This window comes from Setaria viridis, chromosome 4 (assembly GCF_005286985.2).
Source record: "Setaria viridis chromosome 4, Setaria_viridis_v4.0, whole genome shotgun sequence".
Classification (NCBI taxonomy): Eukaryota; Viridiplantae; Streptophyta; class Magnoliopsida; order Poales; family Poaceae; genus Setaria; species Setaria viridis.
The window spans coordinates 13,087,376-13,109,928 of NC_048266.2; the positions used below are offsets into that span (position 1 = coordinate 13,087,376).

Genomic DNA, 22,553 nt, shown 5'->3' on the forward strand with positions numbered 1-22,553 from the left:
GAGGGGGCGGACGCATTGCGGGCGTAGAGACGCGTGCAGGTGAGGAAGAAAGGGACTTTTTTGCAAATCGTTTAGAACTACGTCTGTTTAACTCCAAGGACTGCGGGTTGATTACGAAAGTTTGAGGAACTTTTTTGAAAAACTACCCGACGGTTAGAAGAAACAACCGCATTTTAATATCAGGCAGAGATTTAACATGAAAATTAGTATTTTTCATCGCTTCCTTCCATATATGTATAAATGATCAACATGTTACCACCATGCATAATATTAAAAATGATAGAAATAGGTAGAATTATATATTAATTTACTTTTGGACATTTATGTAGATAATTAGATTAAGATTTAGGTGTCTACTTTAGATTATTTTTAATAACGACGTACACAGGTAGTTTAGATATAAATTTAGAACGGTGCTTCGTCCGGTGCAATCCCAGTTACCTGCTTGCAACTAATAATAAAAGTAAGACAATCCATAGCGGTTGAACTAAGACAATCATTCCATAAGCGAAAAAAATTGCAAAATCTGATCGTGCCACTCTCCACTTTTAGCAGATTATCTGCGTTGAGGAGAAGGGACGGACAACGTTTAAGACATCGGCTAGCATTTACAAATATTTTACGAATAAGACAGGTGAACTTCCACATTATTCTTGAAAAGCTCAACTGGTTGGAACCCAGTATGATCTATGTTTCTAAGGAAGATAAGCTTCAGATTTTGAGAAATTATAATCGGCCGTTCTGCATCTGGAAGACTGGCACTGTCTTACCATATAGGGAAAAAAAACGTATGCTAAAACATACTTTAAAAAATTCGTAGCATTTCTACATAGCTAGAGAGTACAGCAGATTACATGAATGCTTAACACACATGAATCCAGGGTTTAATCCAAACATCACCAGCTTTTAGAAATAATGTGAATCCAGAAAGAATGGTGAGAACAGAGAACTGGAACACTGATCGTTTGGACCGCGTTACAAAAGGATTCCTTAAATTTGCCCCTTGTGCGCCACTGTTGTATTTGTCCATGAAATTTGATCAGGATGCCCTGAAGAGAGAAATCCCACTTCTCTTCCATTTCTTCAGGCATTTTGCAATGGCACTGATAAAAAATCTAATAAACACAAGAAAAATCACCACGCCAGCTATTAGCAAAAGGACATATACGGACGTCCTGAATTTCCGGCAGCTTCCCGCAGCAAAGGCTATCATGAGAGCAAGCAGGTGTAGTATCATAACCAAGCAGAGCAGTACCTCAAAGGGAACGTACTTCTTCCTAACAGATGTACTAAGCAGAAGAATGATCACAATCACAACAATGGATGCCATGAAGGAGAAAGGATTGAAGGAGAAAGGATTGAAGTCATATAGCGTCCGTTATTAATATCATGAAGGATCGGATTGCCTAAAACATGGCCATTGTCATCAGACTAGAAGCCACCAGGTGGGTTCAGACCAGCTTGGTAAGTGATTGAGGCAGCTAAAATTGCAATAAGCATGAGGTACTTGTGCCTTTTTCTTTTCCATGTTTTCATCAGAATTCAAAGTTTCTGGAGTGTTACAAATAACTTCTGGCTCAACCGTCTTGGTAAGAAAAACCCATGTGTGCATAAAATCTATAACTGCATCCAATAGTCTTCCTAGTGTATCATGCATCGAAGGGAGCAGGGCTTGAATCACAAGGGATACTAGAACAGCCACAGCAATGATGATGAGAAAAATGGATTGTATTTTATTCCTGAAGGCTGCAGCTTCCAGCAGCATAGGCAATCAGGAGGCCAAGCAAGCCCACCATCAAACACAGTCGCAGAGCATAGGACTTGATTCCATGCTCAATGTATTCCTCGTTCACAAGTAAGATTGTGATAACTACAGAGGACACGAATGAGACTGAATTGGAGTAGTAGAACACATCATACCGTCCTGGACGGTTATCCTGAAGAATTGGATTGCCTGGTGAGCCACTGACATCTCTGTCATCAGACCAAACACCTCCTGGAGGGTTTATACCAGCTTGGTATGTAACAGTTGCAGCTACTATAGCTACAACAATAGATTACTCCGCCTTCCTAATTCCTTTGGTTCCAATTCGTTCTCACCAGTACTATTCTCTGTTTGCTTGTTACATAACTGAGGCAATGCTGACCAAAACTGCTTCACTGTGTCTGAAACAAGATTTTTGCACTGTATAGGGATGACATGAATAGATATCAGAACATGAAAGCAAACATAAGCGAGAACAAGACATACTAACACTGATATGTAGATGGATTTCTTTGCTTCCCTGCAGCTCCCCATGACAAAAGCCCCTGTTAGTGAAAGTACATCCACTATCATAGCTATCTGCCACTCACGGCGTTTTGTAACCTTCTCACTTATACTCTTGCTCCGGATTATAAGGATCATGACAAAAGATGCCACAAACGCAACTGCATTGAAATAGAAGAATGCAATGAAGCATGGATGGTTATTGTCTTCAAGAATATTAGAGTACGTATAGTCGTATATGTGTTGTACTCATATTTCTTGTGCACCAAGCCTATATGGCTATATATATGAAAGGTCACCCCCCTCCAAGGGGTGTGCGGTGTTTTCCTATCTCTCTACAAAGAATGCCATCACCGGCTGAATGTTTATTTTCACTTGTTGACCAGAAGCCACCTGGTGGATTTAGACCTGATTGATATGTCAGAGATACTGCAAGGATGGCAAGAAGAAGCAGACATGTACGAGTCTTCTTCAGATGCTCCTCAGTTTGATCGCCACGAGAATTTTGATCTTCTGCTGGTACACCAATTGTCTGTACTGAATCTTGGTGATGATTCGCAAGAGTACTCTGCTGCCCTGCATCACTTGTCATTGAGAGCACCCGATCCACTTTATTCATGCATGATACAAATTCATCTTTGATATTTTGTAGCCAGACTGCCGCAGGTTTGTAAGCAAAAATCCAAGCTAAAAATTCAATGCAGATCAAAATGATGACGATGATAAGCATGACATAGGCTGATGGTCTTATATCCCTACAGCATCCAGCAGCATAGGCACCGATTAGGCATAACAGGTCAGCTACCACACAAAAAACTACTGATTTGGACCTTTTCCCATGCTCGCTCAATCCTGGACTTAGAAGCAGTATGATTGTGACCAAAGATGCCACAAAAGAGGTCGAATTGCAGCTAACAAATATATTATAACGGTGAAGGTAGTGGTTGCGAAGAGCAGGAGTAGCTGGACGGTGCTTATAAGGAGAAGTGCCTGATAAGTAATCATTTCCAGCCCAAAAGCCTCCAGGTGGACCCAACCCGGCTTGGTATGTGATTGTTGCTGAAAAAGTTTGTTGACGTCCAAAAGTGGCAGGTCCGGGTAGATCTGGTCAGACCTGTTTAGATGCCCAACTGATCAGACCGGTTTGAAGAAAGTTCCCAAATTGCAAATTGAACTTCACCATGGCGTAGCTCTCGCCGAGACAATCGAAATGCATATATGGATCGTCCGATTTGGACTTCGGATGAGAGAGTTATGCCCTCGGGAAGATCAGCACCCCGTGCAGACAGGTCAGACCGGCTGACCCCACCGGTCAGACTGCTTGGATCAAAGTGCTCCAAATGAAGATTAGACTCCACTATTGCATAGATCTCTTTGAGTAGATCAAGATTCATATATAAAACTGTTGGAGTATGTGTGTATTATGGCCCAATAAGGCCCATGTATGACTGCTATATAGCTACCCTCTAGGGTTAGCCCAATAGATAAGGATTACCCTCTAATATGGTATCAGCCTAGGTTAGGGTTTCCTGGTGCCCGGCCGCCGCCGCCGCCGGCCGGCGCCATGGCCGGCGACCCCCTTCCCCCTCCTCTCTCCTCCTTCCCCTCCCTTCCTTCTACCCGGGCCCAAATCGCCTCGGGGAGGCTTCCCGCGGGCGCGGCCGCCGCCCCTGCGGCGCTGGCCGCCATCGCCGGGCTCCCTGTGGGCCATGCCGACGCGGGCCATGCCGGGGACGCCGCCGCCGCCGCCACTGCGGCCCTCCGCGCGGGCGCCGGCGGGCGCGCGGACGGGGAACCCGCCGGCGCGGACCACGCCGTCGCCGCCGCTGCGGCCCTCCGCGCGGGCGCCGGCGGGCGCGCGGGCATGGATCCCGCCGGCGGGGCTCCCACCGCGGCAGCTGCTCTCCGCCAGGGGGCGGGCGGCCCGGCAGCTGCTCTCCGCCAGGGAGCGGGCGGCCATGCGGGTGCCGATCCGGGCGCCGCCACTGTTGCTGCCACGGGCGCCAGGAGGGGCCTGCTCGGCTTCCCTTCCCTTCCCTGCCCCGCCTCCTCCAGATGTGACCCTCGCGGCGGCCCTCGTTGCTGCCCGGGCTGCTGCTGCCGAGGGTCAGGCACGCCTGCGCGCGGCAGCCCTGACCTGGGAGCGCGAGCATGATGCGGCTGACGTCTTGGCCCGTCAGATCGCTGAGGCCGAGCAGCTCCTCGCCCACCCGGTGTCCTACGACAGCACTGCCACCTCCTCCGGTTCCGGTGCTCCCCGTCCTCCTTTGGTTGTCTGGACCGACCCAGCCGATCCCCTCGTCGCGCAGCTCCATTACCAGGCCGGGGGTGTTCAGAACATCAAGAGCTTGGTCCCCGTCGTCCTCGACCCTGAGTCGCCCTCCTACGCCCGCTGGCGGGACATGGTGCTGCTCATTCTCCGCCGCTACGCCCTCGACGACCATGTCCTCACCGACACCTTCCCTGCGGCCCGGACAGCTACGTGGCTTCGCCTCGACAGCATCGTCCTGTCGTGGATCCTGGGCACCATCTCCCTCGACCTCCACGACCTCGTCCGCGGCACCCCCGACACCACCGCCCGCCGGGCCTGGCTGGCGCTCGAGGGCCAGTTCCTGGGCAATGCCGAAGCCCGGGCTCTTCGTCTCGACGCCAGCTTCCGCACTTTCGTCCAGGGCGACCTCTCCGTTGGCGAGTTCTGCCGGAAGATGAAGACCATGGCAGACTCCCTCGGTGACCTTGGCTGGGCCGTGGAGGACCGGATCTTGGTTCTCAACATTCTTCGCGGCCTCAACGAGCGCTACGCCCACCTCCGCACCTGGATCACCCGGCAGTGGCCCTTCCCCACCTTCCTGCAGGTCCGTGATGACCTTGTCATGGAGGAGCTTACTCAGGGCATCCAGCCTGGGTCCCTTCCTGCGCCGGGCTCCGCGTCTTCCTCGACCGCTCTTGCTGTGACACCTCCGCCACGACCCTCCGCTTCGCCACCGTCGTCCCTTCTTGGTCCTCCTCCTCCTAGGCCGAGCGGGGGTGGGGGGGGCCATGGCGGCCGCCGTCGCCGCGGTGGGGGGCGTGGTGCGGGCACTGGTCGTGGGGGCACACCGGCGGGCACACCGGCGCCTCCACGGGGCTCTCCCTGGCCGTCCTTTGCCAACCCATGGTCAGGGCGCATCTCCATGTGGCCCTTCCAGGCCACCGGAGGCGAGCCTCGTCCACCGACCGCCATGCTCGCTGGCGCTGTCCCGGTGGCTCTATTTGCGTCGCCGTGGGCTCCACCTCCCGGGGCCTCGCCTGGGCCTGTCGGGTGGGACCCGACAGCCTTGGCCCGCTCTTTCGGCACCATGACCCTGACTCCTCCAGTCGGCCAGGACTGGATCGCCGACTCGGGTGCCACTTTCCATACTACACCCGACCCTGGTATACTCTCTTCTGTTCACCCTCCTTCTTCCTCCCACCCTTCGTCCATCATGGTCGCAAATGGCTCTTGTCTTCCTGTCACTTCCGTGGGTACCGCTCACACTCCCGGTTCTTTTCGGGTTTCTGATGTTCTTGTTGCTCCCTCCATGGTTCACAACCTTCTTTCTATTCGCCGTTTTACCACTGACAATTCTTGTTCTGTTGAATTTGACTCCTCTGGTCTTACTGTGAAGGATTTGGCTACCCGGCGACCTCTTCTCTGATGTGACAGCACCGGGCCCCTTTACTCCCTCCGGTTTCCTGCGTCCACTTCTTCCGCTTCGCCCTCCGCTTCTTCAGCTGCTTTTGCTGCCACAACTTCTTCCACTACATGGCACCGGCGTCTTGGTCATCCTGGCCGTGATGTCCTGACACAGCTTAGTCGTAGTTCCGACATACCATGTACTCGGGCTCATGATGAGCACCTGTGTCAGGTGTGCCAACTGGGCCGTCATGTTCGCCTTCCATTTCCTACCTCCTCTTCACATAAGACCCATGTGTTTGATCTTGTACATTGCGACCTATGGACATCGCCTGTTCTGAGCATTTCTGGCTATAAGTACTATCTTGTTGTGGTTGATGATTTCTCTCATTATTCTTGGACTTTTCCCTTGCGTGCCAAGTCTGATGCTTTCCCCACGCTTCTCCACTTCTTCGCTTGGGTGTCCACTCAGTTCGGCCTCACCATCAAGGCCGTCCAATGTGACAACGGCCGCGAGTTTGATAACACCACCTCCCGTGCCTTCTTCCTCTCTCACGGCGTGCACCTCCGCATGTCATGTCCCTATACCTCCTCCCAGAACGGTAAGGCTGAACGCATGATTCGTACCACGAACGACACCATGCGCTCTCTTCTGTTCCAGTCTTCTCTCCCTGCCCCCTTCTGGGCTGAGAGTCTTCACACCTCCACCTATCTCCTTAACCGACTACCTTTCGTTGCCTGCCCCGCTCCCACTCCACACCACGCTCTTTTCGGTACCTCCCCCCGCTACGATCACCTTCGGGTCTTCGGGTGTGCGTGTTATCCTAACACCACTGCCACCGCTCCTTATAAGCTGGCTCCCCGTTCGACTCAGTGCGTCTTCCTCGGGTACTCCCCGGATCACAAGGGGTACCGTTGCTTTGACCTCTCCTCTCGGCGGGTCCTCATCTCTCGCCACGTGGTGTTTGACGAGTTCGTCTTCCCTTACTCCACCACCACCCCACCTCCTTCCACCTCCGACCCTGATCTCTCCTCCCTGTTTCCCACTGACCCGGTGGACCAGCCACCGCTGCCGTTGTGTCCTGCAGGTACTGCTCCGCCATGGTTTTCACTAGGCTCGACGACCACTGGTGCTGCCCCTGACCCTACGCCCAGTGCGGGTCCGACGGCGCAAGCCTCTGGTGCTGCCTCTACCCCTTTGCCCTGCGCGGGCCCGGAGGCACCGCTCGCAGCACCTGCTGCCCGGTTCGCTCAGCCCGTGCGCGTCTACCAGCGCCGGGCGCGGTCGGCTCCCCTGCACCTGCAGCCGGCCACGCCACCGCCGTCGCCGCCTCGGTCATCGCCTGTGGACTCTTCTCCGCCGGCGACGCCTACACCACCACCTCTGCCGGCCCCGACTGCCCGTGTCACGCCGTCGGTGTACCATCCGCCTCTTCTACACCGGCACCCGCGTCATGTTCACCCTATGGTGACGCGACATGCGGCTGGTACCCTGTAGCCCCAGGCTCTTTCAGCGATGCCCGGTGCGCCGCAGGTTTCTCCTGTACCCTCCTCCGTCCGCGGCGCCCTGTCGGACCCTCACTGGCGCCGCGCGATGGAAGAGGAGTACGCGGCGCTCCTCGCCAACCTGACTTGGGATCTGGTGCCCCGTCCACCTGGCTCCAACGTCATCACCAGCAAGTGGATCTGGACACACAAGCGGCGGGTTGATGGTACCCTTGATCGGTACAAGGCTCGCTGGGTTCTCCGGGGTTTCACTCAACGCCCTGGTATCGACTACGACGAGACGTTCAGTCCGGTGGTCAAGCCAGCTACCGTCCGGACTGTTCTCTCACTGGCTCTCTCCCGCTCCTGGCCCGTGCATCAGCTCGACATCAAGAACGCCTTCCTACACGGTACTCTGACTGAGACAGTTTACTGCAGCCAACCAGCGGGTTTTGTTGACTCTTCTCGGCCTGATATGGTCTGCCGGCTCAACAAGTCACTCTATGGCCTCAAGCAGGCCCCTCGAGCTTGGTATTCGCGGTTTGCTGCCTACCTACTGACGCTGGGTTTTGTGGAGGTCAAGTCCGATACTTCGCTGTTTATCTATCACCATGGTGCTGAGACTGCTTATCTGCTGCTCTATGTTGATGACATTGTCCTCACTGCCTCGAGTCCGTCCCTCCTACGGCGGATCATCACCTCACTTCAGCAGGAGTTTGCTATGAAGGATCTGGGTGTGCTCCATCACTTTCTCGGGGTCACCGTCGAGCCTCGTCCGGCTGGCCTCTTTCTTCACCAGCGGCAGTATACTCTTGATATCCTGGAGCGAGCTGGGATGACTGACTGCAAGCCCTGCTCCACTCCAGTTGACACTCAGGCCAAGTTGTCAGAGGCCGACGACACTCCTGTGACAGATGCTACTGCGTACCGGAGTCTGGCTGGGGCCCTTCAGTACCTCACTTTCACCAGGCCGGATATCACTTATGCGGTTCAGCAGATTTGCCTCCACATGCATGATCCCAAGGAGCCCCATCTCACTGCTCTCAATCGCCTACTCCGTTACCTCCGGGGCTCTGTGGACTACGGCCTCCTCCTTCACAGGTCTCCCTCCACTGAGCTCGTTGTCTACATCGACGCTGACTGGGCCGGGTGTCCGGACACTCGGCGCTCTACCTCCAGCTACGCCATCTTTTTGGGCGGCAACCTGGTGTCCTGGTCGTCCAAGCGTCAGCCGGTGGTCTCCCGCTCCAGTGCCGAGGCGGAGTACCGCGCTGTCGCTAACGGCGTGGCCGAGGCATCATGGCTTCGGCAGCTCCTTGCCGAGCTCCACACCCCTTCTCCCGGAGCACTCTTGTCTACTGCGACAACGTCAGTGCGGTGTACCTCTCCACCAACCCTGTTCAGCACCAGCGGACCAAGCATGTGGAGATTGACCTTCACTTCGTCCGGGATCGGGTCGCCATCGGCGATGTTCGGGTCCTCCACGTCCCGACCACCTCTCAGTTTGCTGACATCTTCACCAAGGGCCTCCCGTCACCTGCCTTCACCGAGTTTCGCTCCAGCCTCAACATCACCTGTGGCTAGTTGCGTCTGTGGGGGGGCTCGTGTGTGTCCTTCTTTTCATGTCCAGTCTGCAACTCCGCTGCGTTGGTAGTTCAGACTGCGGGGGAGTGTTGGAGTATGTGTGTATTATGGCCCAATAAGGCCCATGTATGACTGCTATATAGCTACCCTCTAGGGTTAGCCCAATAGATAAGGATTACCCTCTAATAAAAACGTCCGATTTGGAGTTCGGATGAGGGAGATACGATCTTCGCAAGATCTGCACCCGGGTAGACTGGTCAGATCGGCTGCCCAGGCCGGTCTGGCTCTGTGTAATCCGAGTAGGAGTTGTGATTTAGCATGAGTTGTATTAGGATTTCGACTCCTGCGTGGGGAAAACCTTCCCTCCCTATAAATATAAAGGGATTCGGCCGACTGAGGAGATCCAACCCAATCAACAAAAACCAATCTACTATTTTGTATCTTTTCCTTTATTTTTTTCCCTAACTTTTCCAATCTACTGCTTGTTGTTCTTCCTTCGTCTCGACGACGTCTTAAGGTGTTCTAGGTGGCCTGCCGACTCTAGAACAACCTACGTGCGCCTGCCCTGACGAGGTCCCTCCCAGGCGAGCGTTCGTCGATCTATCGTCAGCCTGCCCGACAACCGGTTGGACCGGTCCCTGTAACCGGTCAGATGAGCCTGCGCCGAGGTGCTGTAGCAAGCCCCTCTGTGTGCCGCACGATCGTGTGCGTTCATGTGTTGGCCGAAAAAAGCGTCAACAAAGTTACGAGCATCAAAATAAACTTGCAAGCCTCCTCGCGGTCTTTTGCACTCATGGACTTTTCTCTCTTGCAACCCTCTAAGTTGCAGATAACAAATTTGCAATTGGAAAGAATCTGAGTTATCACAACTGTCACTTTCTTTTTGAATGTTTCTGAAACAATCCTTGTGGATATAAATCCAAACATATGCGAAAACTGCATAAGACTAGAACCATGTGTAGATGGATGACTTAAGTGCCCTGCAGCTCCCAGCAGCATAGGCCCCCATCAGACTGAATAGATCCACTAGCATTGTAAATTGCATCGAACGTAGCCATAACTCCTGCCTGGCCACACTCTTGCTTAGAAGCAAGATGATTAAGACGAGAGATGCAGCAAAGGCTGTTGCATTGCAATAGAAAAATACCTCATGCCATTGGTAGAACTCAGCATGAAGGGCAGGGTCACCAGCTTTATGGCCAACCTTGTTTTGATACCAAAATCCCCCGGGTGGTGTTAGTCCAGAATTGTATGTCACACTAACTGCTAAGGTTCCAAGCAGTACCAAATACTTCCTCAGTTTCCACAAATGCTCATAACAATCCTGAGTGCTACCTACGATGCCCTGCCTACTGCTGCTGATGCCAGTGACAGTGGGAATCTGCCCATTGTTTTCGCCATGGGCTTCACTGTTTTCAATCTCTTCACTGCTTAGTCGTGGTTGCACTGTTTCCATATGGCAGGCCCCCAACTGAGTGCAAGTCTCAGCTGCCCTCTGTATCCTTGCAGCTTCAGAGAAAAAATAGCTCTTCTGATGCGAGGAGGTATCTGAAAGATTCAAAATTTATTCAAAGATTGTTCTGATGCCTGGACAAGAACGGCTCACAATGAAGGATGGGAAAGAAGTACAATAAAAAGACAGATTCCGCATGAGGCATGACAGTTGTTGACCTTAACCGAAGTATATTAGGGTGTTGGTGGTGCTAAGTTACATCCATGTCCATCAACCAAACAAGTAAACACACAAGATGCAAAAGGAGATCGTAGCTATGGGGGAGACATGATAATGCTCATTAAGCTGTATGGTATGGTCGCTCTTGCTCCGAGCTGAGATTGGAGGTTTGAGCTTGCATCCAGGATGATATGGCTTGGCTGCTGAGATCCGACTAGTGAGCACACCAGTAAAGAGTCCACGAAGCTGTCATTGGTGTGATGCACACTAGTAAAGACTCCACAAGAGGGAGTCTGAAGAAGATGACAAAGGAGGGAGACTTAGTGAAGTCAATGTCAATTCCCCAAAGGGCAGCAACACAGACACAACAAGGTAATTAACGGTTACCTCGCTGGTCCCTACAGTGACAACCATGCCATGTACTCGAGCTTAGGAAGACGTAACTCGAGCTGTACACAAACCAATACTGTATTAAAACAGCCAATAAGCTACTGGTACCATGGGCCTAGTTCTCCCACACTCGTTGGTATCCGGATTTTAAATACGGGGGATGGCATGGCTGCCTTGAATCCAGAGAGCATCAGGTATAAAACAACTGAACGTCAATCACTTTTTTGCACCATTAGATCTACACCGAGCCGCCCAGATCAATTTGCAGAATATTCACAATTTCTCACGAGTAGAATATTCACAATTTCGACTAATGGATATGCAAGATATCATTCAGATAATTGTTTGACGTTGAATAAATCTGAAAAAAAAACAGTGAAAGAAACAACTTGCACAAGCACGCATCCCATCGTTAGTAACTTAATACCATATGGGCATATGGGCATAGATATATACCTCAGTTCCAGAAAAGAACACATTGATATAGCCAACGACATGAGCGATTGATATCATAGTACCAGGGAGGCAATGCGGCGCGCGCCAAAGGGATCGGCACGCACCAGCAGAACGGCATCGCGACAAACCAATCGGCAGACCGGTCGAGTGGCATGTCAGCGATCGTGTCCCGGCCGGAGTTACCACCAGTTGGGCTGGCTTGCCGACTGGATGCCGGTGCACGACCGCCACGCATGTTGGCTCCAACGAGCAGAGGACATCCTCCTGCGCCGCCTTGACGTTTCGGCTGCGCAACATAGGGCCGCAACTGAGTGCCTGACACCGTCCCAGCCAGGCAGCGCTGCTGCGCTGGAGCACCTGGTGTGCACGGACGGGACGGCAGGACTCTCCGCCTCTCCGGACCCGGGCCCCGCATTTCGTCGAACACCAGGCAGCCAGGAAGAGTTGCCTGCTTCGATGGGAGGAGGGAGCCCTTGCGCGAGCCACCGGGTCAGAGACTGAGGCCACCACGGGTGCGGTTGCAGGAAGTACCTCGGACGGAGTCGATCGGGATTCGGTTGTGATGGGTGGAGGGAAGGGCCAAGGGGGGCAACCGAAAAGATGCATGGAGGCTGCCTCCATGGGTGTGCTGCTTCCCTCCATCCCCCTATGCCCCACGGCTGCAGCCTGCGACCCAGACCATGCCATGTCTGCAGTGCCCCCACCCCCTTGCAATGCCACTCGGCACAAAAGTTACAATCACAGCAAACACCGACTACAAAGACTCAGAAATGGCAAAAGACCTAACCACGAGTTCTCTTGAACGTCACAATTCCAGAAGAAAAATAGATACATGAATATTATTTTGCAATCCCAAAAATGGAAATGTCTAGTTGCCAACCAGTAAATAAAAATAGTACATGTTCTTCATTAATCGAAAAAGTATGGAGCAGAACCTGGTTTCAGGAAGTTAGCGGCTAAGTTCTTCTGTACCTGGATTATGGCTCTCATGCCTCCTTCACAATCCAACTCAGCCATATCTATTTTTAGCTTAAAATCATATAGAATTTAATCCCAACCCATATTAAGCTCGATCCTTAAATTTGCTAGACTAAATTAGAGGATCCTTTACCACACCTATCTATGATTAAAGGTTGTTCAGCGAGGCCCGGTGGCTCTGCTCCAACGCAAACTCAACATCTTCATGTACGACCATGAATAATACAACAGGCATATTTCACAATTTGTTTTATAAACAATGACAATAGGAATAAAGAATTACAAAGATCTGATTGCACCACTGTCACCTCTTTAGATGATTATATATGTGCACTAAGAGAAATAAAGGACAGACAAGGTTTAAAGCATTGGCTGCCATTCATCAATGATTTAAAGTTCTGACATCTTTATCCGGTATGATGGGGCCAATAATGCAACAGAAAAACCTTAATTGAGAAAGAAACAAACGGGACTAGAACATTAGTTAACATGAGAGAATGTATACTATGAGTTTCTAAAGCCACTACAAACCATTCAGCATCTGGCGATCCGGCCTACCATAGGAGAAAAAAAAATGCATGCAAGCACAGAAGCATAATGAAAAAAAAATCCACGGTCTACTTTGTTTCATGAAAAGTATCCAGCGGATTACACAATACAAAAATGTCAACATGCTTTAATCCAAATTCAACTTTCCTAAACGACTGTTTATCAACATACAGCATCACCATCCTGCTAGTAAATTTGAAGACAAAAACAGTGGTGAGGATTTTTTGTACCCTGCTAAAGCAAAGGAAGACGAAGAAGAAGAATACTGACTTAAGAACTGCAGGGAAGGTTTCTTCAAACTTGCTCTCTTTGTACCCTAGTGTTCGTGCTTGAAACACGAGAAGTATGTCTTGAGCAGAAAAGCCCTTTTGTCTTCCACTTTCTTGGATATTTTTTAATGGCTCTTGACAGAACAATAAGAACCACAAGATATATTGCTACGCCAGCTACTAGCACAAAGACATAGACTGAGGTACTTAATTTCCGGCAGCTTCCCGCAGCAAAAGCTGCCATGAGAGACAGCAGGTCCAGTATCATAATCAAGAGCAATACCTCAAGTGGGACAGCTTTCTTCCTAATAGATTTACTGAGCAGAAGCATTATCACAACAATAGATGCCATGAAGGAGATAGCATTGAAGAAGAAGAATGTCATGTAGCGTAGGTGATTAATGTCAAGGAGGAGTGGATTGCCTGCAAAATGGCTGTCATCATCAGACCAGAAGCCACCAGGCGGGTTCAGACCAGCTTGGTATGTGATGGAGGCTGCTAAAGTGGCAATAAGCATGAGATACTTATGCCTCTTTCTTTTCTTTTGTTCATCAGAATCTTTAGTTTCCTGTGACTCGGAAGGAGAAATTTCTCGCCTATCCTTCCCAGTACAAAAAACCCAGCTCTGGAGATATTCCACAAGTTTCTGCAGACGGTCCATAAGTTTAGCCAGTGGTCTTTGTAACGTTTCGTACATTGAAGATAGTAGGACTTGAATCACAAGGGATATAAGAACAGCCACAGCAATGACGGTGACAAAGATGGACTGCTTTCTGTTCCTGCAGCTTCCTGCAGCATAGGCAATCAAGAGGCCAATTAAACCCACCACCAAACACACTCGCAGTGCATAAGATTTGATTCCATGCTCACAGGATTCCTTATTCACAAGAAGTATTATGATAGCAACAGATGACACAAACGAGACTGAATTTGAGTAGTAGAACACATCGTATCGCCTTCGATGGTTGTCCTGAAGGATTGGATTTCCTGGTTTGCCACTGACATCTTTATCATCAGACCATACACCTCCTGGAGGGTTGATACCAGCTTGGTATGTGACAGTTGCAGCTAGAATAGAAAGTGTCAGTAATAGATTACGCTTGCGTTCCAATTCCTTTGGACTAGATTTCTCCCCTGTTTGCTTGTGGCATAACTGAGGCAATGCTGACCACACATTTCCACAAGAGAAGTTCATTAGTTTATCTGTAACCTGCCTTTTACACTCTGGAGGGATCACATGAATCGCTATCAGAACATGAAGAAGAACATAAACAAGAACAAGACACAATAAAACTGATATGGAAATGGACTTCTTTGCATCCCTGCAGCTTCCCATGACAAAGGCCCCAGTTAGGGAAAGTAAGTCCACTATCATAACTATCTGCAACACGCGGTGTTTTGTAACCTTCTTGCTCATACTCTTGTTCAGGAGCATAAGGATGATGACAATAGATGCCACAAATGCAACTCCGTTGAGATAGAAGAATGCAATGAAGCGTGGATGCTCACTGTCCTCAAGTATGCGATCACCAGCTGAATGATTGTTCTCACTTTCTGACCAGAAGCCACCTGGGGGATTCAGACCTGATTGATATGTCAGAGATACTGCAAGAATAGCAAGAAGAAGCAGATATGTGCGGGTCGTCTCCAGATGCTCTTCAGTTGACACTTCTTGTTTGTTGTTAACGCCACCATTTTCAATATCACGGTTAGTACATCCAGTTGAAGTGTGTTCTTCTGCAGATTCCACATTACCACTGGCTTCCAAAGGCAACGAAGTCTTTCCATCCTCAATGGAGTCATCAGCTAACATATTTTGTTCAGAAGAGCCCTCTTCTGGCATATCAGTAGTCCTGATGTTAACAGCTGAAGACTGCTTGTTCATACCTGAAACTTGCTGGCTGTCTGCAGGCATACCATCCCTTTGCTGACAGCTCGATGATGGTTGTTCTGTGCTGGACAGAGACTCCGGTGTGTTTGCATCTAGCTTGCAGTCTGTTGATTCACTCTCCAGATTGGACACAAGATCCTCAGTGTTTGTTGATTCTGGACTATTGTTTGATGGATGCTGAGAGTTGGAGACTGACTCAGTATTTTCCACCTTCTGATTGCCTTCGGGTGGATACTCCCCACTGGACTCTGCTTCTGTGATATTTGAAACTTGCTGATTGCCTGCAGTCTGGAGTCCTGGATCACATTTACCGTCTTCTGCTGTTGCAGCAGATGAATGGATTGAATCTTTCTGATGACTTCCATGAGAACTCTCTGGCTTTGCATTCATTGATCCGCTACTCCTAGATTTCAGTGAGAGTGCTCGACCCAGCACACCCATGCACCGCATAGTGTGTGCTTTGATCTTCTCTATCCAGTCTGCGACAGGTTTGTAAACAAATATCCCAGCTAAAAATCCAATGCAGATGAAAACAATGACTGTAATAAGCATGACATAGAATGATGTTGCTACATCCCTACAGCATCCAGCAGCATAGGCACCAATTAGGCACAACAGGTCCGCCACCACGCAAACAACCACTGCTTTGGACCTTATTCCATGCCTGCTCAGTTCTGGACTCAGAAGTAATATAATTGTAACCAAAGATGCCACAAAGGAGGTTGAATTACAACTAACAAAGATATTATAACGGCGCAGGTAGTGACTGCGAAGAACAGGAGTAGCTGGACGGTGCTCTGAGATATGATCATTTTCAGCCCAAAAGCCACCTGGTGGATTCAACCCTGCCTGGTATGTGACACTGGCAGCAAAAGTTACAAGCATCAGAATAAACTTGCGAGCCTCCTCAAGGTTTCTTTCCTCTTGACGACTATTTGTTTCCACATCACATATACCCAACTTGGATAGAGTTCGATTTACCATTGTTTTCACCTTCTCTTTGAATGTTTCTGGAACAAACCTTGTGGATACTAGGATATGAATCAAAACATATGCAAAAACAATAATGACTAGAACCCATGTGTAGATGGATGACTTAAGAGCCCTGCAGCTCCCAGAAGCATAGGCCCCCATCAGACTGAATAGGTCCACTAGCATTGTAAATTGCATCGAGCGAAGCCATAACTTCTGCCTGGTCACACTCTTGCTTAGAAGCAAGATTATTAAGACAAGAGATGCAGCAAATGCTGTTGCATTACAGTAGAAGAATACCTCATATCGTTGGTAGAACTCAGCACGAAGGACAGGATCGCCAGCTTGATGGCCATCCTTGTTTGTATTCCAAAATCCCCCGGGAGGTGTTAAACCAGAATTGTATGTCACACCAACAGCTAAGATTCCAATTAGTACCAAATACTTCCGCAGTTTCCACAAGAACTCAAAATCATCATTGGTGCTATCAACAGAGGAAAAGCTCCTGGATTGATTGTCCATGGAGTCCTGCCCACTGCTGCCACCACCACCAATGCTAGTGACCATGGAAATCTCACTATTGTTGTCTCCATGGGCGTTGCTATCTTCAATCTCATCATTGCTTGCTCCTGGAGTAGCTGTGGTGCCGGTTGGAGCAATGGCACGCCCTGTTTGCACAGCAGTAGCCATATGGCAGTTCCCCAACTGATACTGCAAGTGTCAGCCCTCTACCCTTGCATTTGCAGCAGCAGGAAACAGGTCTTTGGATGTGAGAAGATATCTGTAAGATTCAAAGTCACAGATTACTCAAGGATGTTCTGGTTTCTGGAAGAAGAGCAATTGGCAAAAGAATGGATGCAGGGAGGAAGAGAAGACTTGAAGCGTGGAGTCAATGCCACCAACATAAAGATAGCAAACAGTAGCAATGAATTATTGTGTATGCTTCAGTGGCTAAGAAATTAAACAAAAGAATGAGACTAGTAACAAGTAAGACCCTAGTCCATCATCAGAATCCGTACTGGGTTTGTTTTAAAAAAAAAGAGATCATGTTGCAAGGAAGAAATCTTTAGAAGTCTACTTTATATGGCACAATAATTTTTTTTAAAAAAATAGCAAAAGTTCTTTAGAAGTTCTACTGTACTCAATCATGAAAGATGTTTACTGGAAACCATGAGCTATTGGCAATGCTAAAACACCAGGAAGGAAAAGGAGGACATACCTAAAGGGACGGAAGACATTGCATTGCCCACCAGTAAATTACATGAACAGACTTCCCCAGCAGCTATATGATATGATCACTCCGTAACTGAGGTTGCAAGTTTAAGCTTGCATACAGAGCAACAGATGACTTGGCTGCTTGGACCGGTGAGTACACTTGTAAGGACTCCAAGAAGCTCAGCCATTGAAGAGCCCGTGGAAGGTGTGAACAAGAGGAAGCAGAGAAAACGAATATGGCAAAGGGAGAAGACCAAGTGAAGTCAATTACCCCAGAGGCCAACACAGGGAATGGTAGACCCCCACAGCGACAAGCCACACCAACCATGCCATGCAGTATGAATGCCCGTGAGTTGCTGCCATTGACTAACCATTGACTAACTAAGAATGAGCTGTATATTGATCTGCAAGGCGTTTTTCTTAAAAAAAGAATATATATGGCTATTATGCTACTGCTCCAGATAAAATCTAAGAGGGTTCTCTAATTAAAAAAAAAGCAAAGAAGAAGAGAAAATAGGTTGTGACATGGACCTAGTCGAATCCAGAGTTGATAGGTTTTCCAGATTGTAAATGTAATATATATGAAACATGGTAGGATCACTTTGGAGTTAGAGCACCAAATACCAAACTTATCGAATGTTCAGTATTAGTAATGGAATTGCAAGGTACAACTAACTGAACAAGTACACACTACCCCTTTTTCATTTACATTCCAAGCTGGCCCTGCAAGTAATACAACAATAGATGGCTTGTGTAGTTGGGTAAGTGCAAGGGCAGTCCCAATGAAAGAAACTGACGCGGTTTCCATAGCATAAGAAATCATCTATAGAAACTATCTTCCACAGTAGAGGTGTCTTTGAGTAATAATTATTTTCTCTTTCTCTCTCCCAACTCTATCTTCTTCCTCTAATGGAAGTATGGCACGAGCCCCCTAGAAACTGGTGGTTTCTCTCCAATGGCGATTTCATGGTTTCTTGTTGCATTGGGTGAAAAGAAGACCTTATTTCTTCATGAGGAAACCATTTCTAGAATTTTTACTCTCTTTCTTCATTAATTATGTTGCCATGTCAGCATTTTGCCTACGTGGCAAGTCATTTAATGAGGATAGAAACCATCATCAATACACCACTGGAACTGCCCTAATACCTCTCCACCAGTACTCACCAGAATAGTAGCAAGGCCGCGACAAAGACCAACAAGCAGGCTGGCTGACTCTGCACGTCGAGCCAAGCAAGTCCACTACGAGTTGGAGCGACTGACTGACTAACTGTTTTGGTGCACGACGATGGAAGATTTCCGTCCGCGCACCGTGGGGACACACCGCGTAGCGTCCGAGAGCGGAAATCCGCAGGGCTCCAAGTCTCCGCCGAGCAATCCTGCTCCGTGACCATGCCTGCCTGCCCCCTAGGACGCGCCGCGTTGACGTGGGCATCTGACGGAGCAGGACTGCTCGGCGGAGACTTGGGGGTGTTTGGGAGGAGGGGACTAAATTTTAGTCCCCATCACATCGAATGTTTGGACACTAATTAGAAGTATTAAACCTAGACTAATTACAAAACTAATTACGCAACCCCTAGGTTAAATCGCGAGATGAATCTATTAAGCCTAATTAGTCCATAATTTGACAATGTGGTGCTACAGCAATCATTCGCTAATGATGGATTAATTAGGTTTAATAAATTCATCTCGTGATTTAGCCTAGGGGTTCTGCTATTAGTTTTGTAATTAGCTCATGTTTAGTCCTCCTAATTAGCATCCGAACATCCGATGTGATAGGGCTAAAGTTTAGCCCCTGTCTCCCAAACACCCCCTTGTAATGCCCACTGCTCGGGCATTCGCTTGAGATCCTGGCGGGCACGGTCGGGGCGGCAAAGCACCATGGCCCGGTCCGGCATTTCGTCGAACACCAACCGGGCGGCAGCGCCGCTGCCTTGGCGGCCATTTTCGTCGAGCACTTGACGCGCACGGCGAATGGGGACGCCGGGACGGCGAACAACTTACGCGACCCGGCCCCGCATTCGTTCCTAACACCAACCAGCAGGCCGGACAGAGGCATAGTTGGGTGGGGCGCTTCGTCGAGGAAGCCCGTCGGCCCAAGACCATCATCGTGTCAACCAGGAGGGACTCCGGCCCAATACAATCATCAATGAAGATGAAGCCCAATTGGCCGAATAAGAAGCAAATCACGAAAACGTATGCATCTTCCGGAAGATAGGGTGCTATTAAACTTCCACTTTAAGAATTCGTGCAAGAAGTAAATAAACGGCTAAGATGCATCCGGGTAAGAGAAAGCCCATTCTGGTGGTAGAGGGGAGTGGACCACATTATTAATATGATGACATATGCCACGATCTGGTTGGTCAGACAAGGTTTAAATTGATTTGCAATCTTAGAATGCATTCTCTCAAACCGTAGCTCCGTTTTTTATTCCATTTGAACCATCGTGTTTTTAGAATTAATGCATGAGATCCGGTATAACTATTTTTGTTGTATTTTTTAAGTTAACATTTTAGATGAACTATCTCAACATTCTTTAACGTAAAAAAAGTTGGTGAATGTTAAAATAATTTTGAGAAAAAAATGTTGGTGAATGCAAAAAAAAAAATTGATGTGTGTAAAAAATTGTTGAGAAATAATATTAGTGAATGTAAAAAAATGTAAAAGGAAAATATTCTTACATACAAAAAATATTGGTTATACATTCCCTTGCAACCCAGCTAGATGTTGGGTGAATCGGGTTTTAGCTCCACTTCCCGTACTAGATGTACAATAAGCACAACTCTATCCATTGACTTAATACTTATCACCCTTCATGTATCCTCAATAGGTCCTCGCAGCTTTCTCTGAGCTCATGCAATCCAAAATATTTAATGTTAACATTCACCCATACAATATGCTGGTTCATCAATATTATGCATAGCTAACAGAAAATCTGAGCCTTTATCTCATTTATAAAAAGCATAAGTCTGAATAATTTAGTTAGAAAATTATATGCATTGCTCATAGCAATATGCATTCATTAGTAATGATAGAGAATTTAAGCAGTGTTGGTTCACCAGTCCAATAGAGGGTAAAAGGCTCACCAAATTTACTAATCACTATGTTGCTGGCTCCACTAGCCGCCACCGTCACGTACCTCCTTCTCCTTCCCCTTATTTCGATGCCCCCTCTCCATGATAATGCAGAATAGCAGGTTCACTAGGTAAAGCTGGCCACATATAAGAATAAGAACCTGTTATCTGGAAAAAGTATAAGTTAGCGAACACTTTAGAGTAGCTACAATGCATCGATCTAAATGAAAAACAGAATAGACACCCCCCAGCAACAAAATTAATAGCAGATGCTTTTGTTTAGTCTACATAACAATAGCTAAAGAAAAAAAAACTATACTCTTCTATAGATGAACAAATTTCATGGCAAGAAAAAATCCTAACATCCAACAAATCATATGAGATGAGCAACAATTTCCCTGAAACACCGTAATGGATAACCTGACAATCTGAGACTAAACACTACACTACATATCTAAATCACAGACACCACCATAGATTGCTAGTAGTGCTGTTGTATAGAGCTTGGGAGTATAGCGTACAAGAAGCTTGCCTGGAATCCTAGATGTAGCGGTCGGGCAATGCTGAAGCCCTACACGCTGAAGTCCCTACTTGTAGAAAACTTAAACTGTCTACTGTTAACTTACTGCTGGCTAAGTGCTTGAATATTCTAACTTTTTGTTTGTAGATTATCCCTGCATCGGTTCGAGTTGGAGAAGACCAACCTCCACCATCTTGGGACCCAGTACCATCTCCTAAAGATACTTCTTCGAACCCAGTATCATCCTACCTTTTGCAATGAGTACAAGCTTAAGGGATCGCATTAGAAAGAGGAGGGAGAACGATGATATGGTGCTGTTCTTTTTTCCTGCACTATCTCTATTGGATTCTATTACTACTGGAGTGAGGAAAAAGAAGCGGCAACATGCATCGAAGCTAACATGCAAGGAACATGTTCAGGATTGCTTGAAGGGCATGTTAAGAACTGTCAGGTAGCTTTTAGAATGGAACCTGCAATATTCATAGCCCTAGCAAACTATCTTAGGAAGGAAAGGTTGGTCCGTGATACTACGATTAAAGTTGAGGAAAAGCTTGGGTTCTTCTTGTATATGCTTAGTCACAATGCTCCATTTGAGGATCTTCAAGAAGAATTTGGGCATAGTGGTGATACCTATCATCATCACATGAAGTATTTTTTTTGACATAGTTGTCCCTACCCTCGCCAAGCGATTTCTGAAGCCTTCTAATCCTAATCAAGTACATCTAAAAAATGAAAGAGATCCCAGATTTTATCCATGTGAGAGAAGACTATGTGTATTTCACCAAGGTTCAAATCCAAGAGAAGGAAAAGGAGTTGAAAAGAGACTACAAGTTGCTCAAGGATGCAAAATAGCAAAGTGGAGCCCATTTTGATGCGAAGGTAGGGAGGATTAAAGATGATCTAGTAGTATGAAAAAAATATATTAGATTCATATCCCAAGGCTAAGAAGTTTCACAGTAAGGCTTTTCCACTCTATGAGGCCTTGGGGGATCTTTATGATGGTTAGTCTCATCACAAAGTTCATACTTTTCTATATGCTTTACATGTCTTTTTTTTAACAAAACTTCATAGTGTAGGTCAAATAGTTGAAGGGACCTACAACTACACCTCCAATCAACTCACAGAGACTACGTGTTTATGATCATTATTGACATATTTCTAGTGTCATTTATGTGGTATTATTGGACTAATTTTTATACTAACTTGCCACTTGGCACCTAAAATAACCCCATATTCGCATGTGTCTTGTGTTTTGGATCATATTGCAAAATGATAGGAAATACAAGCCAAATTGGATGATTTGCACAAAGCCCACCTAGAAGCGCAAGCCCAAAGGAATCGAGCCTAATTGAGGAAGCCCATGGATCACCTAATGGGCCATGTGTGCTAGCTCAACCCATGGTCCTTAGGTGTCCACATTCAATGAATCTCGGGCTAAGAAGACTTAAGCATGAAGAAATCGGAAATCCTACGTGGCTTTCGAAATTTTTCTTGTTACTTGGCTTCCATTGTTGAATATCCGTGCAACGGTTGAGATTGTAAATTTGCTAGGCATGAAGCGGGTTCGTGGGTGCAGG

General features: G+C 48.0%; 1 protein-coding gene and 2 pseudogenes across 2 annotated transcripts; 1 reads left to right on the plus strand and 2 right to left on the minus strand.

Annotated features, from left to right (window-relative positions):
- Positions 1–1,039: 1,039 nt before the first annotated feature.
- Positions 1,040–3,995, minus strand: LOC140222574 (uncharacterized; annotated as a pseudogene).
- Positions 3,996–13,087: 9,092 nt separating this feature from the next.
- On the minus strand, positions 13,088–17,680 carry LOC117852892 (uncharacterized). Of its 2 annotated transcripts, XM_034735182.2 has the most exons (3): positions 17,390–17,680; positions 13,309–16,951; positions 13,088–13,221 (listed from the first exon to the last, which is right to left on the minus strand). In XM_034735182.2, exon 2 carries the CDS (start codon positions 16,858–16,860, stop codon positions 13,333–13,335), a length of 3,528 nt encoding a protein of 1,175 aa, XP_034591073.1. In that variant the 5' UTR covers positions 16,861–16,951; positions 17,390–17,680; the 3' UTR covers positions 13,088–13,221; positions 13,309–13,332. The 2 variants fall into 2 exon arrangements, with proteins under 2 accessions (XP_034591073.1, XP_034591071.1); XM_034735180.2 differs by having other exon boundaries at positions 13,088–16,951.
- A 3,553-nt stretch (positions 17,681–21,233) lies between these two features.
- On the plus strand, positions 21,234–21,828 carry LOC140222575 (uncharacterized; annotated as a pseudogene).
- The last annotated feature ends 725 nt before the right edge of the window (positions 21,829–22,553 follow it).

Coding starts and splice junctions, on each gene's coding strand:
- LOC117852892 (XM_034735182.2), bottom strand. CDS start 16,860: ATGGCTACTGCTGTGCAAACAGGGCGTGCCATTGCTCCAACCGGCACC.